The sequence below is a fragment of the Prorops nasuta genome, unplaced genomic scaffold (assembly GCF_024137725.1).
Source record: "Prorops nasuta isolate Cenicafe-Biocafe unplaced genomic scaffold, Cenicafe_Pnas_1.2 PNAS00003, whole genome shotgun sequence".
NCBI lineage: Eukaryota > Metazoa > Arthropoda > Insecta > Hymenoptera > Bethylidae > Prorops > Prorops nasuta.
Window position 1 is genome coordinate 2539949 of NW_027116800.1, and position 16672 is coordinate 2556620.

General features: G+C 44.9%; 1 protein-coding gene across 2 annotated transcripts in view; it reads right to left on the reverse strand.

Annotated features, from left to right (window-relative positions):
* Nucleotides 1-8165, reverse strand: part of LOC136783894 (homeobox protein caupolican-like) — a 46333-nt gene extending 38168 nt beyond the window's left edge. For both annotated transcript variants that reach the window (XM_066744252.1, XM_066744243.1), the window contains exon 1: nucleotides 7357-8165. In XM_066744252.1, the coding sequence (XP_066600349.1) occupies nucleotides 7357-7404 (48 nt within the window). In that variant the 5' untranslated portion in view covers nucleotides 7405-8165. The remainder of the gene's footprint in view (nucleotides 1-7356) is intronic.
* Between the last annotated feature and the right edge of the window lie 8507 nt (nucleotides 8166-16672).

The following is a 16672-nucleotide window of genomic DNA, read 5'->3' on the forward strand; positions in this document are numbered from 1 at the left end:
TCAGTCGTGATCCTCGGGCGGATGGCTGCGAGTGAGCAGGGGGAGGATTGCCCGTTTAGCTATAGGACGGGATCTCGCACGGTAAATTAGCCTGTTGTAAATGAGGATGGAATGAATCCCGGTAATTAATATAGCAAGGGCGTGGAGTTATTTCGAGAGGACGAGCCACTCCAGACGGTGCTAGAATATATCCGCCTTGATAAAGCCTCCCACTGCGACTTCCAGCATTCCGCTTTGCTCCACGCTCCCGGGAAAAACGGTAGTACGTATATGCACCCGTGGCAAACGACTCGCGCCTATTCTCCTTTCTATTCGTAGACCGCGTGTCGAAATGGAGCGCAACCCGCCCACCGCAGACGTGACAGATCGACCCGACGAAAGCTTTATTGGCTTCGGATTAACACGCTTTATTTTCTCCCTTCTTTAAATCAAGATCAATGAAAAAAATCTGAATAAACCGAGAGCAGGATCTTCCCAAAAGAGACTAATCGTCGCTCGAAGAACGCGCGTGAAAAATTCAACGAGCTGCCAATGCGGAGTGTGTTATATGGTTCTTTGAATCTGGAAAAAGTTTCGTATACACAAATCCTTGAGCTCTACTCGAGCTAAGTGGCAGCTCGTTGAATCGCGTGTTTATCATTCGTGGTCCATCCTCGTCCGCTCGATCGTGCACCGCCACACTTTGGTAGTCAACGACTCTCGTACGAAAAAAGAGAGAAAGCGACGAGACGGGGGGAAAAAAGCGGTGAAAAAAGCAAGAGTAGAGGTAAACTGAACTTTCGTGAACAAAGAGGCTGCTGCTGGAGGTGGCGATACTACTACGACGGCCGGAGGACTGCACGCATCGCACGTACGAGTGCATCGCTGTATGTATGCGTACACGTTTCTCTCTCTCTCTCTCTCTCTCTCTCTCTCTCTCGTGCACTTGGCTTGCAGCATATACTCCTTCGACACACGAAACGCCGAGCTACGACAGCTCCGTCGAGCGAGTCTCCGCAGCCATTCACACCCTGCTGGGTTTCCCATCGGAACCTTTTAAGACCCATTTTCATCCCCGCGGCTGTACCCGAACAAATCAAGGATCATAGACGAATAGTATCCTTGCTAAAAGTACCCGTCTGGAAAAGCTTTTGCTCTGCAAGATAATTGAAATATAGGATTCTTTTGTCTGATATATATTACAGGTATACTCGCAATTGTAGATAAAAGACCGATGAGTTTTATCGTTTATCGCAGAATAAATTTAATGCAGCGATAATGAATCGTGCAAGAAGCGTCGCATAGAAACGGGGAAAGAGAACAGCGTGGATATACAAAAGTTCCGCGTAGGTAATATATAATGTGTAAATTATAGCGCGGTGTATCACGGTTTCGTTATATAAAAGCATTATTTTGAATCAGGATTAAGCAGATAGGTGCGGAGTTGTAGAATCCGTCTCGGTTGGCCGAGATCAGATTTTAATCGAGGCTAGACTGAAAACGGTACGATGTTCAAGATGTTAAATTATCGTGAAAGGAAAAAATAGAGAATTACAAGAAGGAGCTTTTTGTCGTAGCGGTATAATAATTGTGGTTTGTTTCTTAAACGAGCGAGCTCTGTAACGATACCTTATATAAATTCAGCTTGGTGAGAAAATCCGCCATGAGTGGCCAGAGAGCTCCCATTATTGTTTTCGTCGGCCTGTGGCATCACGAATTGTGATTGAGCGCTTGATTACGAGCTACGACCTCGAATTCACGCACAGGTGCTCGTCTTGGCCCGCATGTGTCTTTGTGTGTGTGTGTGTGCGCGTCGATGCTGCGGGTTATCGATCGATCGCCAAGCCGAGCCGAGCCGAGCCGAGCAGAGCTGAAGGGCCACCATCGAAATGTAGAAATTTTCAATGCGTGGGTCTCTATCGCGCACCTCCATCGCAAGATAAATATGTCCTCGTAATAGTGATGCAATAATACAAATTGACAAACGATAGATTACCCCGATAGTCATAACGATTATTATTCCATGCCAAAACCTGAAATACCATCGAATTATTACTATATAGTATTGTGCCAATCAGATTCAACTTTACCACGAGCTGAAGAATCGCGAACTCTATAAGCCTTATTGGCGAAAGATGCTCTTAATCCTATTGTCATCATTTCTTTCAAGCATTTTCTTTATTACGTAAGGGCGCGTAACTTGTTTATCCAAGAGCCGATGTTTCTTGCTCGAAAACATAAATAGCTGCTTAAAAGGTGATCGGTTTATGTTTAGCTCTCTAAGTTTTTTTTTTCTCTCAGATAAGGGAATAAAATTTCTTTACCGAGTCTGCTGAACTGCTGGAGATAATCGAATAAACGTTAAATGCTGCAAAAGTTGTAGACTAAGTGAGGGAAGAGTTGATGCGCGCGCGATTATGGTTTGCGCGCGCGCATTTCTTACAGGTAAGATGGCGGCTGATTCTTCCCTCCCGTCGTCCAACCCCTCCGTGTGTTTTTCTTGACGCTGAAATCTCGAGCATCAAAGAATCCCGACTTTCCCCCCCACATCTCCACCCTCCGAGTGTTTCCACATCAACGACCTCTTGTCCAACAATGGCATTACAGTCCAGGACACCTGTCCCCTCCCATACTCATTTATGCCCCCTCTCTTCTCGACAAATTAGCCGCCAAGCTGACTTTTATTACCCGCCAACATGGTCACTTCAAATGTTCCTTCCTGCCCCAACAAAAACTACCTTTATTTTTTACACAGCCCTTTTTCCTATAAAATGCCAAGATTTTCAAACCCATAGGAAGCTCCAATTTCCACACTGCGCAGGGTATACACCAGTGATATTTTCTTCGCTCCGCGATAAAAGAAGAGTATAGATCGTTATTTTCGTAAAAGCGACGAAAGATGGAAGATGCGTCACTGATATAGAATAAGAGTTTTTTCTTTGTTGGTTTTTTCAAAGTTGTGGGTTATTTATAAAGAGATGTCTCGATAAAGCGCGCATCTGCGGCTGGTTAAAAAATGGTAATTTGGTGGGTTAGTTAGGTGAGCGAGATCGGAGGAGTCGCAGCGTGTAATAAAGAAGGTCGTCCCAGAGATAGATAAGGTAGAATGGTGTCTGGCGCGAAGATTTTTGACCCATTCACCCTCGAAGAGGAAGGCCTGTCGACACGGTGCTCAATGGACCGTGGTCCCGATGATGCTGGCGAGATTTACCGTTAATTATCTCCGTCTAAGTAAGGAGGCGGCTAAATAAGTTTTATCGTGTGTGAGTTTAAAAAGGTCCGCCGCAGCAGCAGCCACCGTGTCTGGAAACGCGCTGCGCGGGGGCGACGAGAGAGCTGAGAGCTATTTGAGGCGTTAAAGACTCCGTTAAAGTGGCAGTAGCTCGACGTTAAGAAGCCGCAAACGTTAACTACACTCGAGCGACGAGCGGAGGCTGCCTGAGAATTTCTACTCTCTCTCTCTCTCTCCATTTCCCAAAATGAAGAAACAGTAAAAAGAAAACCAATAAACTTGTGGTGTCAAGTTTGCCGGATAATTAGCGAGCGGGATGATATGCGATGCTCCACAACGGATTCTAATTGTGATATAAAGGAGTCAAGATCGTAGCTTGTCCCGTAAATTTCACTTTATACGCTTGTTTACGTTTTCAGCTTAGTTCCTTTTTTCCTCGATGTTGCTCCAAAGCAATTAGGTAAATTAACTCAACGCGCCCGCTTCTCCGATACTTCGTTTGCTGGAATGTTGATGTATCGGTCCAACGGCTTAAATTGATATAAATTGGAATATAGCATTAATTAGAGGAGACGATCGAGTGATCGGGAAGAAGAATGTATTTTTCGGCATCGTTGGTAAATGATTGTTTATTGTTCAATATTTCCGAGGGGGTTTCCTTAATCTCTTGACTCTTCATTGAGGCGTCTCGTGAAGAAAGAGAGAGAGAGAGAGAGATTCTTTGGTCCGATAAGGAAGTGGAAGAAAGGAGAGGTAGAGCAGGGGAGGGGGAGGACGAGAAGGACCGAATCTGCGCGAAACGAGGTCGGTTGATCCTAAGCGGCTACGGGGCACGTGCAGCACTGCTGGCCAACCGGTTTTTCCGCATGTGTGTAGCGTTATACGCGATACAGGCTGGTATACTATATAGCATGCACACATATAGGTATATCGGCACGGCAGCACAATCACTCGGTCGGTAAGTACGTGCGAGAATTCGCGCCGTAATTGCGGATTCTGTCAATCATTGTGCAACAGAGTTTCATGCCCCTGCTAAATCCCCCTTTTTGGACTGGAGGGATACGCGCGAGAACCGACAGGTAATAACAAAGTATCATAAGTGCACGTAACGAGCGTATACTATATATATATATATATATATATATATAATAATAATAAGCCGAGAGACTAAGCAAGTGCCGGTCCCGAATTTCTCTCGGCGGTCATGCGATTCTGCGGTACGATCTTAATGAGAGAGAAGCCGAAGAAAAAAAGCTTACACTGGCGGAGCAGACGGCAGGCATTGGTGTAACAGCCTCACCCCGCGATTAATCCCAACTTCTAAGACGATTCGTAAGAAAAGAGCCAAGACGCACACTGTATAAATCATGATAGGGTGCGTGCGTCTCTAAGAATCCCTTAATACGGCCCTGTCGCGCGCGCACAGAATTTTAGCCGACTTCCCCTTTAGCGGCGCGCGTCCGTCCTCTTCCCACTCGCCACGAAAATTCCATCCTGTCCACAGCCGCCAGAATAAATATATGGCAAGCCTGTGTTTACTTGTATACGTTCCTCTCTTTGCCTTTGCCCTCCTTCCGTCCCGCGCGACTTGCCCACAACCAAAACAAAGCAGAAAAAAAGCATCGCAAAGAATCGGACGGCTCCAATTAGCAGGCTGGCCCTTCGAGAAATTGCCCCTTGCAGTGTTTGCTCTCTCGGGAAAAGACGTTTGAAAGTTCGTCTGGAAAAATGTGATCACGTCGCGCTACAAAGAAGCGATGAGAAGATCGTTCCAAAAATCGAGTAAATCTGCCCTACGCTAGATCTACTTTTCTATCGATGGAATCTGATAATCGTGCCTCTGGGATCGTTGCATCGGAGTTAGAGAGAGAGAGAGAGAGAGAGAGAGAGAGAGTGGGAAGAAAAATTCAGAGCAAAGAGAGAGGAACGATGAGGCGAGATGGCAAAAGGGCGATATGAAGAGTGGACGGAGGCGAGCTTCCGTGTTTACTGCTACACGTAATTATATGGCGTGCACGATGCACTCGTATACCGAGTCTATAAGTGCGAGCTACCAAATGACGAAAGAAACGCTCGCGCTCGCTGCAACTGCCTGTAAATTTAATGCCACGGATCGATGTCCCTCGTACGCGCCATGCACGAATTCCCACCGTCGATCAGTCATTCATCCCACATCCCGTCGACTCGACCCAATCTAACCCTATACCACAGACCTACGCGAATTTTCCATGATTTTCCGTCAATCGGCGAAAAATTACACCTGACGCCTCTATTCATCTCCCTTGCTTAATCTCTACACTTCCAGTCCAAAACTTCCCAATAATCCACCTTGCTGAGAAAAACAATCGCAATTTCATTTTCAATGCTGTTTTTGCCCATTATACTTAATTTACTTCCGTTGTTACGTTATAATTATTCTCTATGGAATGTCCCAGCTAGAGAATACTAGCTTCTTTTGTCTCGTAAAAAGAGCTTCGACGTTGTTTCGAAAGAATTCTGTTTACCGTATAGTTATAGGACTGACTTTTTCGCCTCGCCGGAATTAATCCAACGTAAAACCACGAAATGCGGGACGCGATTCGAGCTTCATTTTTTATTTAAACGGATATTAAGAGTCACCTTGACCCAAAATTTACGAGCGACCGATTGCGAGCGACGAGCTCGGTAGGATATAATGCAATTTGCAGTTCTCGGCTTCTCTTTTGCTCCTTCAGCAGTGGATCCAGTGCTGTGTGCCGTTGCCGAATGCGGGCAAGTCTACCCGTATTACGGCGACTCTAACTTTACGGCAACACCTGCGCGACCCTCGAATATACTTACGTGCTTCGACTTTATCGCTATTATTTATTTTATTCTCCTTGACTGTACATTTCCGTTGAAGGAGTGCGCCTGCGCATCATCAACCACTCGCGCGCCCTCCTGACCAATTTTACCGAATCGAAACAACCCTCGATAACCGCCCACGAACTCATTCATCCCCCTAACTTACCAGAAATGAAATTCCACGCTCATGCTGCTGGATATCTCTTTTTAGCTGTATAACAGGTGATTATAGATTTTCCAATAAATTTCCGATAGATATATATATATATATATAGTTTTTATCGCGAAGCAGCGGTTCATAGTTCATAGCGGAGAACGATTATCGAGTTATTTGCACGAATGCGAATTGCATACAGTTGATGTGTATTAATAGAGCCGGGGGATTTCGCTGATTTACATGCTCATTAAGCGAGTGCTTCATTGGGACGAGCGGTTAACAGCAATCGATAAGACCGAAAGGAGTAACGGCTGCAGCGTTCAATTAAACGATAATCGCTAGTTTTTGCCAGCGGACAATCGACGATAGAGTATCGAACATCGGTAGCGAGCGCGTTTCTAATTGCTGTTGAAGTTTTCCCGAGCTCTTCATTCCACGTTTCAGCCGGAGAAGAAAGTGAGGTTAAGTAACCATCCCGGATTGGGAATGGCGCGAGACGAAGCAATGCGGTCGCGCGACATATTCGTCGATCGCGAAGCTCGCGAGTCGACGTCTTGCCTGCTGCCGATTCCAACCGATTTCAACCGATTCTTACCGATTATACACCGTGCCTTACGTTCGACCAAAGTAACGCGCTTGTATGTAACAGCAAAACGCGCCTGTCGGACAATAGAATCGGAAACGTGTCTGGAACGTTCCTGAAACGTGCCAACGTGTCATATTGATTCCAGGAATGTTCCAGCAACATATTTCGCAACATTATGTCCCTTCTCCAATCTTCCACCTTTCTTTCCTCATTTCCACCACGCGTAAACCGATCGCTTCCTCGTCGATGAAATTTCCAACAATTGCTCGGTTATCAGCTGCCTCGTTCTATCACGTACGAGGCAAACTCGCCGAGTGACGCGACGGCCGTCGCCTATTGCTCGCGAATCATACACCGTGCAAACCTTGTCCACTAAAATTAACCGCGCAGCAATTTTCCACTCGTGCACGAACCAGCAATTTCGAGCTTATTTACGAGACACCTGTCATAAGCAATTTCTCCGTTTCAACAATAACAATGAAAGTTTAACGTTTACAGCGATTTGTCAAATTAGCGGCTGTACGGTTTTTCAGAGAGGGAGGAAAGAAATGTTTTTTTTGCCATATGTTTTAGTCTTACCTGCGACGCCGACGGATACGAGTATCCGAACTGAGCGTACGCCGACATCTCGATCGGGCCCAGGATCGTGACTCAGTTCCCAACCTTTTTGTCTCGTGGAACTAACAACTCGTTCACAACCGCACCTACACGCACTGCACTCACTGCTTCTAGTTTCTATTTTTACAAATCTTTGGCCTCCTCGGAGCAAACAACGCGAAGACGAGGGAGGAGCAGGCGGAAGAAGCAGAAGATGATAATTGGCCCAAACTGTCCAGCCAGTCGATACTTTCCAGTGACATATCAATGCGTCCTAAGCTGCTGACAATAGAATCGTAGTTGCTGCATGTTGCTGGCCCGTCGAGCCCGAATTTGGCCCACACCACTCACCACCACTCGAGTCCAGAGCTGGAGTCTCGCTACTCGTCGGGCCACGCGTATTGTCACGTCACGTTACGTCACGTCTCACCAGAGAGTCACAAAAATGCCACTAGGATTAGAACGCCGGGTACGGATCGTGTCTCTCGTAATTCGCGCCAACAGCCGTTTGATCGAAGGAAGTACGACGCGTCTCGCACGAACGACCTGTAGCAGCAACGTGCTGCGGGACGGACATTCGGACAGACGTAACGAGCGATTAGTTATAGAGCGCGAATATAGTTTAGTTCCTTCCTTCCTTCCTTCCTTCGTTCCTTCGTTCGTTCGTTCGGTCCGTCCCCTGCTCTCACAGGGCACTCCAGTCTGCGACTGACTCGGCAGCACTCACACCACTTCAGCAACGTCCCGCTCCATCCCGGCTCCCCCTCTGGCGAGCAAAATCGAAAGTATCCTACCCCCACCAAAGGCTAGTGGGTGGTCCCGAAGGTCGGCTACCAATGACAAAGTCCCGCTCGACTCGATGGGCCTGTAGCTTCGACCACTGCGCCATTTCTCATTAGTCCGAAACCGGTATACCTTGAAATAAGGAACACCCACCATTCCTGGAACGCCCACATCTGCCCCACCTTGCTCCGCCGGTACCGTGAAACGATCCACTGCCGCCACCTCCTCCCCCGCCACCCCCCACCCTACCTTTACCACCCCGCTTTCCCCTCAAGTCCAACGGCCAACAAACGGCCGCGTCGCCGGAACAACGAGAAACGAGTATGTTTACGCGACTCTACTCTTGTCAACCCGACGGCGAGGGACTTGACTAAATCTGTCGCCCTCTTTACTCTCCACGGCCTCTTCTGCCTTCTTCCGGATTATATCTCGCTGCTCCAAATCTACTGGATTTGTTCAGCGACTGACGCGATAACTTCCAACCGTGCCATCGTCCAGCAAATTCTCCTCAATATTCACTTATCAATTCTTTCCCGCCACCATGTACGACTCTCGCTGTACGAGATTCTTTGCTTCGTCCCTCGATCCACCGTACCATCTACGTGATTCTTTTCTAATTGGATAATTGCGAGATGAATATTTTTCCTGTTATCCTAATTACGACACGAGCCATTTCATTGGTTCCATTCTCCGTGCATTACTAGAAATTTCACGAGCGATCAACTCCGAAGGGGTGCCCAGTCATAGGATTTGCTCGGTTCCGTGCCACTCCGGATAATTTCACGGGTTATTAACTCTTGCCTATGGGTTAAGACCGCTTCTGGTCAAGCAGTATTTGTCTGCTAATTTCCCAACTTAGCCAAATCTGCGGATATTTTGCTTTTCCCATAAACACGGAGATCACTTTCAGCCTAATCGCCCCTGTCCATCTGACGTACAGCATTAATCATAATGTACCCGTCTGGAACTCTCTGGCTTAAAGCGTGATCGTCGATGAATCTCTTCCCCTATAGACTCTATACTTCGACCACGTTCATAATTTATGACTAATTAGTCGATATGGTCAACGTGAACAATGCTACCAATTTGGTCAACGTGGCGAAAAAACAGTCGGTCGTCCCGAGGAGAAAATCTCACCGGAAGTTTGGAAGGAAGGAAGGAAGGAAACACTGGCTGGAAAATAGAAGGGACTGAAAACAAGGGCAATTACAGGGGAGGGTGCTTTGGAGAATGGATAAATTGTAGTTACGACGCAACGAAGCCTTGTGCCACTAATAGGATTAGCGAGCAGGTCGAAGTGGTCCTTGAAAGATAAGGATCCTCCAGTCTCGTCGCCGGGACTCGATCCTACCTGATCTCCGAGGTTTCTAGAGTGTGCCCTCAGGCCTACTCGAATGATTTATTGGCCTCTGCGTAAACCCGGTGACCTGCCGATCACGCCCCCTTGCCAAGCAGTCAGCTTCCTATTATGCACGCATTTCTGAAACCTATATCCCAAAACTGGAAGCTACCCGTGGTAGTTCAAACTTTCGATCTATTCATCCAAAGTCACTGATATTCTCTTTCAAACCGCAAAATAAACCCTTTAAACCTTGACTAAACATTATTGACAGACCATTCACCAGAAACATCTCCTTCCTTCCTCGCTTCCACCTGTCATGCCATTTAAATACAGTCTCTTCGGTAATATTCGTACTATTGACTAAAGTATATAGAAGCAAAATTTTTATTTCAATATCATTGAATGATACCATTTTGAAACCATGATGAAGCTTGAATGAATGAAAAATTGGAAAATATTTTAAGAAGACACAAGGGAATATATAGTTAAATATATAGTATAGTTTTTTATTCCACAATAGCGAAAACAGTGTGAAAAATCCTCCTAAAATGTTGCAACCTGTCCACTTGATACTGGGAACGTCTTAGAAATGCTTTTAACGCTACATTTGCTATTTTCTTATAAACTCGATATTATAAGAAAATAGTAAAGACCTTTGCCTCCATTACCAGATCCTCTCGGCGCGGACTTAAATGCTACATAAATATCTCTAAGCAACCAATAATGCTAAGCTTCTTTTGCATCTCGTCAGCAGCTTTTTCATCAGAACATTAATCCCAACTGGAATCCAACTAGCTATCTTTATCGCGCAATTTCCAACTTTCCTCTCACTCCTGAACATCAATGAAAGCCTTGCTAAATTCCAGCCTTTACTTTTTAGACTACACTGTAAATTTCTCTCTATCTTAACTACATCTCAGGCGTTGCTTCTCTCTTTCTCTGTCTCTCCTTTGCTCTCTCTCTCTCTCTCTCTCTCCAATCTAAACGCGATGACTCCGAGCATCTTGCTTGGCTTGCGTGTGAAAAAGTTGTAAACTTTTATCATTCGTGACAAGTGTTTCTCGAATCTTTAAGTCGTAGGGAAGTTTCCAAAATTGGACATAGCCGTTGCTAGACTCGAGAGTTAGTTTTTTCCTCGTGGACAGGCCACATTGTAAATCTATTTCAGTTTGGGTATATCTTGAGAGTGAGATGCATGGTTAGGGGGCCAATGTTTGCAGTCGTCAGGTCTTCCTGATAAGGGAAAAGATTTCTACCGGGAGGAAGTGCCATCGGTTTCCTATATCTGTGTGACTATGTCCATCGCTTGTTTGCAGGTCGAGTAAAAGTTAAACGGCCATGTCCGGATAGAGCGTTTCAGGACGATAAGAAAGTACCTTAATAAGCTAAGGGACCTTCTATTCTTCATCCCTGTCAATCTTCCTGTCCTCGTCTTCGCTCCTTCGGTAAAATCCTCGTCGTTCCTACCTTTCGTTAAGCAAATTCGACGGTCCAACTAGATAGCGAATAATTACCAATTCGACGATCTTGATTAATAGTCCATCGTGTCACGAGACTGCAACGAGTCATCGTGGAAAGTAGAAAATGAACGCTGAAGAGGAAATCAAAAAGCATATAAGTATAATCTCCTGGCGGAATGCGATGAAGAACAATCGGTACAATTTCCCAAGAGATTGCATGACGATGGTTTCACCCAGTACGAAGCGGACTTTCACACACAGAGCAGGAAGAGAGTCGGATGTTTGATGGAAGTTGCAGCCGCAAGAAGAAGATCGAGGTGCACGGTTCTAATGCGACGGTCATAAAACGGCGCTATATTCACACTGTAGGATAAAACAAAAGACCGTTAAGAGGGTCCAGAGTGAACGTGCTGACGTAGGAAGAAGGAAACTAATAAGGGATGAGGCCCAGACTCTGCTTTGGCTGCTGGCGCCTTCGGAGGACCTTCGAGGGCCGATGCAGTTTTATTGGTCGTTGCATCCTTCTCTCTCGTCTCTTTTTCTTCTTCTCCTGCTTCTTCGTCCTCCGCTTCTCCCTCACCACTCGCCATGGCTGACCAGTATGTTGCCGCAAAAAGGCCAGTCTTCTCTCCCTTTTTTCACCACCTCGCCACTCCCCTCGCTTCAGCCACCTTCCATACGACGAGCGAACGACCAACGAAATGTCAACTGTGAGCCTCGCGAGCCAACACTAATTAACCCGACCGAAATAAACTGCCTTCCCCAACTGCCCTTCCACCTCACCATCCCCCCTCTCTTCGTCTACACCGAAAACGACCTCGGGATTAGATTTGATTAAGAAAAAATTCTAGAGTTGCATTTCGATAAGATAGCGATCTGAGGATCGATGGTACAACCCAACGCGAGAATATACCATATAAATATATATAATATACTATTTCCAGGATGAATTATTATTTTATCGAGAGACATATTATAGGAGGCGCAAAGTGGCTAAAGAGTAAACCGAAACTTTTCGAGGGTGAGGGTCAGGAAGAGGGGATGGGATGGCTTTCATGCAGCGAGTAGGAGTTTAAGGGGGTAAATCAGAATCCCCTTCCTCGTACGACGAAACCGCGGGGTTTCCCCCTACCACCCGCTGCCAAGCATTTCCACTCTACCCCGGCACGTCGCGATACTTCCCCCTATACTTTACAAGGGGACACCTACGAGGACGTTCACAAACGTCCAAAGCAAATATTTATAAACAAAAGAGAACGCTATATATGCCTCCAGCATCGAGGATACATCGTCCCAGTCGCCTAATATAGTACTCATATCCTAGGTTATTCCATGAATCCCCCAAGCTGACCCATGCGGACACGAGAAATTTTGTCTTCCACGGCACACCAAGCAACTATTTCATCCGTCGCGTCTCGCTCGTTCGTGGATTGGCCTGCATGGACTGGCGCAACAATCCGATTAACTTTGCAGCTTTCAACCTCGTCATGTGGAGAGACAACAAATATATACCATACACACATTATACATACAGTCGATGGAAACTCGATTTATCAATACAACGGTGACACAACTCCCCAAACTAGCCGAGCCAGTTATCTCCAATAGTGTAGTTCGATCAAAGATTCACCATTATTATACAGTCTCATCCATAATATATATGTAGGAAACATTACCTATGTAGGAGCAGCTTGTCAAAATGAAAGAGACGAGGAGGCTAGCGAGAGAAGCGGAGATTTCCCATTCAGTCAATAATAAGGAGACTCGTCGAAGGCTGGCACACTTTTACCTCCCAGCAGATGTCTTCACCACTTTCGGATCTATTATCATCACTTTTGACGAGTGTATCAACTGGCAGTTCTCTCGCATGCACTGCTGTCGAAACGTCAAGCGCAATATCACTTTAGAATTCGCAGCAACAAAAGGAACAAGCGAGTAGTTTTGCAACAATGCCGAGTAAGAGGGCGAAAGAGGGAGAGAGAAAGTTTGCAGAAGGTATGGTGCAACGTTAGCAACGAACTGCTGGCCCTGGCTAATTGTCAAAGTGCTTTCGCAACGTCGAGCCCTTCACACGTTCCCGATCCACCTTGCCACGTCCAAAATCCCACCCCTCTTTCGGCACCCCGCTCCCCTATCAACCCCCCTGTGTTTATTGTAGCTCTGCTCGAGCCGAGTCGAGCTTCCACACACGCCACTTTTCGAATGCTCGCGTGAAACGCGTCAACGGGCGACACAATTGTATGGCGTGCAGGAAGAGAAAAGCTGACGAGGGGACTGGGGGAATGGCCAGGGAGAATATTGACGGAGCACGTGTTTAGACAGTATCGCGCATTACAATTATGATGCGATTACGGAGCTCTTATGTATTGTTTGACGAATTGCGTATCGCTCGCAAGCTCGCGGAATCCCAATGGCCGTCGCGTCGGTACTTCTGATTATTATCTTTCCCGCTATCAAAAACTGTATATACGTACACGTGACGAACAATGATAGTTCTCTTATGGAAACAACTGTCGGAACATTAGAACTCGACGAGTTAAAATGGAGTTGTACTCTTGTGCCAATCAACCAGTGGCGACAAAGATACAAAAGCTCCGCGTGTATATATGTATATAATTATATTCTTCTCTTTATTCCTCTTTTTTCGAATGTATGTTTAGTAAATTTTTAATATCCTTATCTATAGAGTCTTCCGTGAATCTCTGCACGAATGAAATATTTTATCGGACTCGGATGCTTGTAAAAATTATATCGAAAATCGCAAAGGTGTTTTGTGGTATTGAATTTTTCGCTGGCAACGTTAATGGATAATGTTTATTAGCCTTGTCGAAGGTGAGCAAAACGAATGGGTTAGAATAAATTTCGAGTGGCTTAATTACGAAGCGATGGTGTCCGCACCATGCTGGCTCGTAGTTGTCGGTTGTTGCAGGCTGCATAATACTATACTGCATATACTATATATATTGCATGAACGGCTTCTCCTCCCCGGACTCTACTTCCACGCACAGCCCTCTTCTTCCCTATATATACACATATACTATCTGCAATCAGGTGTAAAGCACACGAGGCATTGCATGAGCGTCGCGCTTCGATGTAACGTGCCTATACAGAAAACGAATGGGTAATAATTATAACGCATCCACATAATACAAGGACCGGAAAGCTCTACTTCGTCCAATCCCACCAAGATCCTTTGATTCTCGGAACCAACAACGAGATCCACGAAATCATTCTTTCTTCTTGCAATGTATTTTTTACAACTATATATAGCATATCATTCCTTTTAGCTTCTTGACTCCCATTCTTATACCCGTTGAGTGTTACAGTAGCATGCTACAACTGTGTACAGCTTACTAGCTTGGACCAATCCACTTTGACAACGCTCAACTTATTTCTATAAATTTCAGAAACTCGCCAGCAAACTCCGTTCCACTACTACGTTATTCCATGTCTTGCTGGAGAATTTTTCTTTTAAAAGAAATCTCTTCTAAAGTTGTTTCTTTTTTTCTCCTGCCCATTCCCGAGCTATAGATCGCTCGTAGAAGATATTAAAAACAGATCTTGATTGGGTTTTATGGCGCTGCTGTAGACTGATTAGAGCCAGTAATAGTGTAACTTTACGATATTGTACGCAAGTTCACGTATTATAAGCGGAAGATGTTTGCGTAGCTATGCTGGCAATTAAATATGTTTAAGATGTAGACTACTCTGTGCTCTATAGAGTGCAAACTAGTTCTTATGGCTAAATTATGGCTTGCTAGATTAACGCCAAGTTTTACTCAACTATTTTTTTCTCCTTCTATACTTTATTTCTACGCCTTTGGCTGTAATCACAATTTTTCCTCGTATCTCGTAACTACTTCTAATTATAGTGATTGCAATTAAGTCGGTTGTACGAAGCACGAGAAACTGTTTTATGACTTCATGGCTAACATGTAAATAAACTTACAACGCATAATAAGATTGATCCCTCGTGGTCTACATAAGTGGATTGGATAAAACGAGCTTTCAGAATATGTAAAATGGAAACCATCTCTAAAGCTCAGACTGTTAAGTGTAAATACATCATGGGGACCTATATTAGGACGAATAGCCAAGAGTATCGACATCAAATCTACTCGATAAATTTTCCATCCACTCGATTGAAACAAGAAAATCCAGAAGATTTAAATCAATAAATAAAACTAATCAATCACTGACTTTCTCAATATATTCACTGAATCTATTCAACGAACACGTATCAACTTACGAGAAATTAATCGTTATTGAATAAACGAATTTATAGCTGTGAATCCGTCTAATCAAAATCCATTATTCGTGCATTCTAAATCGAAAACTAAATAAAATTATAGTAATTAAGGCGTATTAGAATATAGATTGACGAGTATTTACATTTGAAATCAAGAGGCTCGACAGAGTCTTGCACTAATAATTAAAAAAAGCTATAATATATGATCGTGATACAATTATTATCACGTGAACGTGTTATCGAGTATTCTTTTACCGAAACAGCAGACATTAACGATTTAGCTGCAGGATTTGAAAAAAAATGAAAAAGTTTAAAATTATAGCAGAATCCATTGGTTTATATAATGATACATGAATCTCCAATTATCGATGAACCGATCTTTGCAAAAATGTGGAGTTTTCCGATAGCGGAGTGAGGGATTTGTTGCGTGACGCGAGGAACGCTGATGGCTGAGCGATCATATCCTGCGATTTGAAGAAAGTCGCGAGGCTGGCGGGTCGCCGGAGGATAATGATCGGCGGAAATGTTCGTGCTAAAATATGCAGGTCCGGCTAAAATTACCAACGGGAGCCGCCGGCCAAGAGCGATTCCGTCAGGCTTCATCGTACGTATACACACTCGCCCGCGTTTCTCCCTGCAAATCACAAAAGACTCCGTAAAAAGAAAATCCTCTGCCCGCTTGGTCCTTCAAAATCCATCGCGCGTCGTTCGAAATTTATCACCGACTATACACTCCACACTCTTTTTATCCTCCGAAACCTTCCCTCGCCGTCGAGACTGAAAATTTCTGCATTTCCATTTGCAACTCGCGCATGTATCCGAGTTCTTTTTTCCTGTTCCAATTACAAATATCGTTTTTAGCATCGAGGAGGAAACAGGAAAATCTCAATTAAGCGAGAGAAATATAGCGTTTGGAGGGAAGAATAAAAAACAATCGAGAGTGTGGGTTTTCACAGCATTATTTAAAGAGCAGTCCAATGGAACATATACGCTTGGCGTCGCTTATGTCAGGTGATATCATAGACAGAGGCAATTTCCTGAAACGGGTTTATACGTTCGAGACGCGTAAGGAATTTTTCAAGAAAAGTGTACAAAAGAGATAGGGAATAAGGCGTGTAAATGGCTAAGTGGTCATTGTTTTAGAGGCGAACGATTTATGGGATGGGCGCACGGAGTAGGATTTCTTTCGCAAGTTCTCGTTATGCGTTAACCTTTAAGCGGCGAACGGACGTTCGAATGACGGAAACCTTCGACGAGCGGAACGACGCACACTTGTGCGTATATGCACAGTGGCATGTCACAGGAACCAATTAACTTCTCTACAAGAAACAGCCATTACTACAGAATGCGTTAAAACAGCCGACGCTCGCGAGGATTAATAGAAACTGGCCGCCCTGCCAGATTACGCTTGACAGTTTTCCTACGTAGATTTTCCAATTGAAAAACACACATTGACGAGAAGAC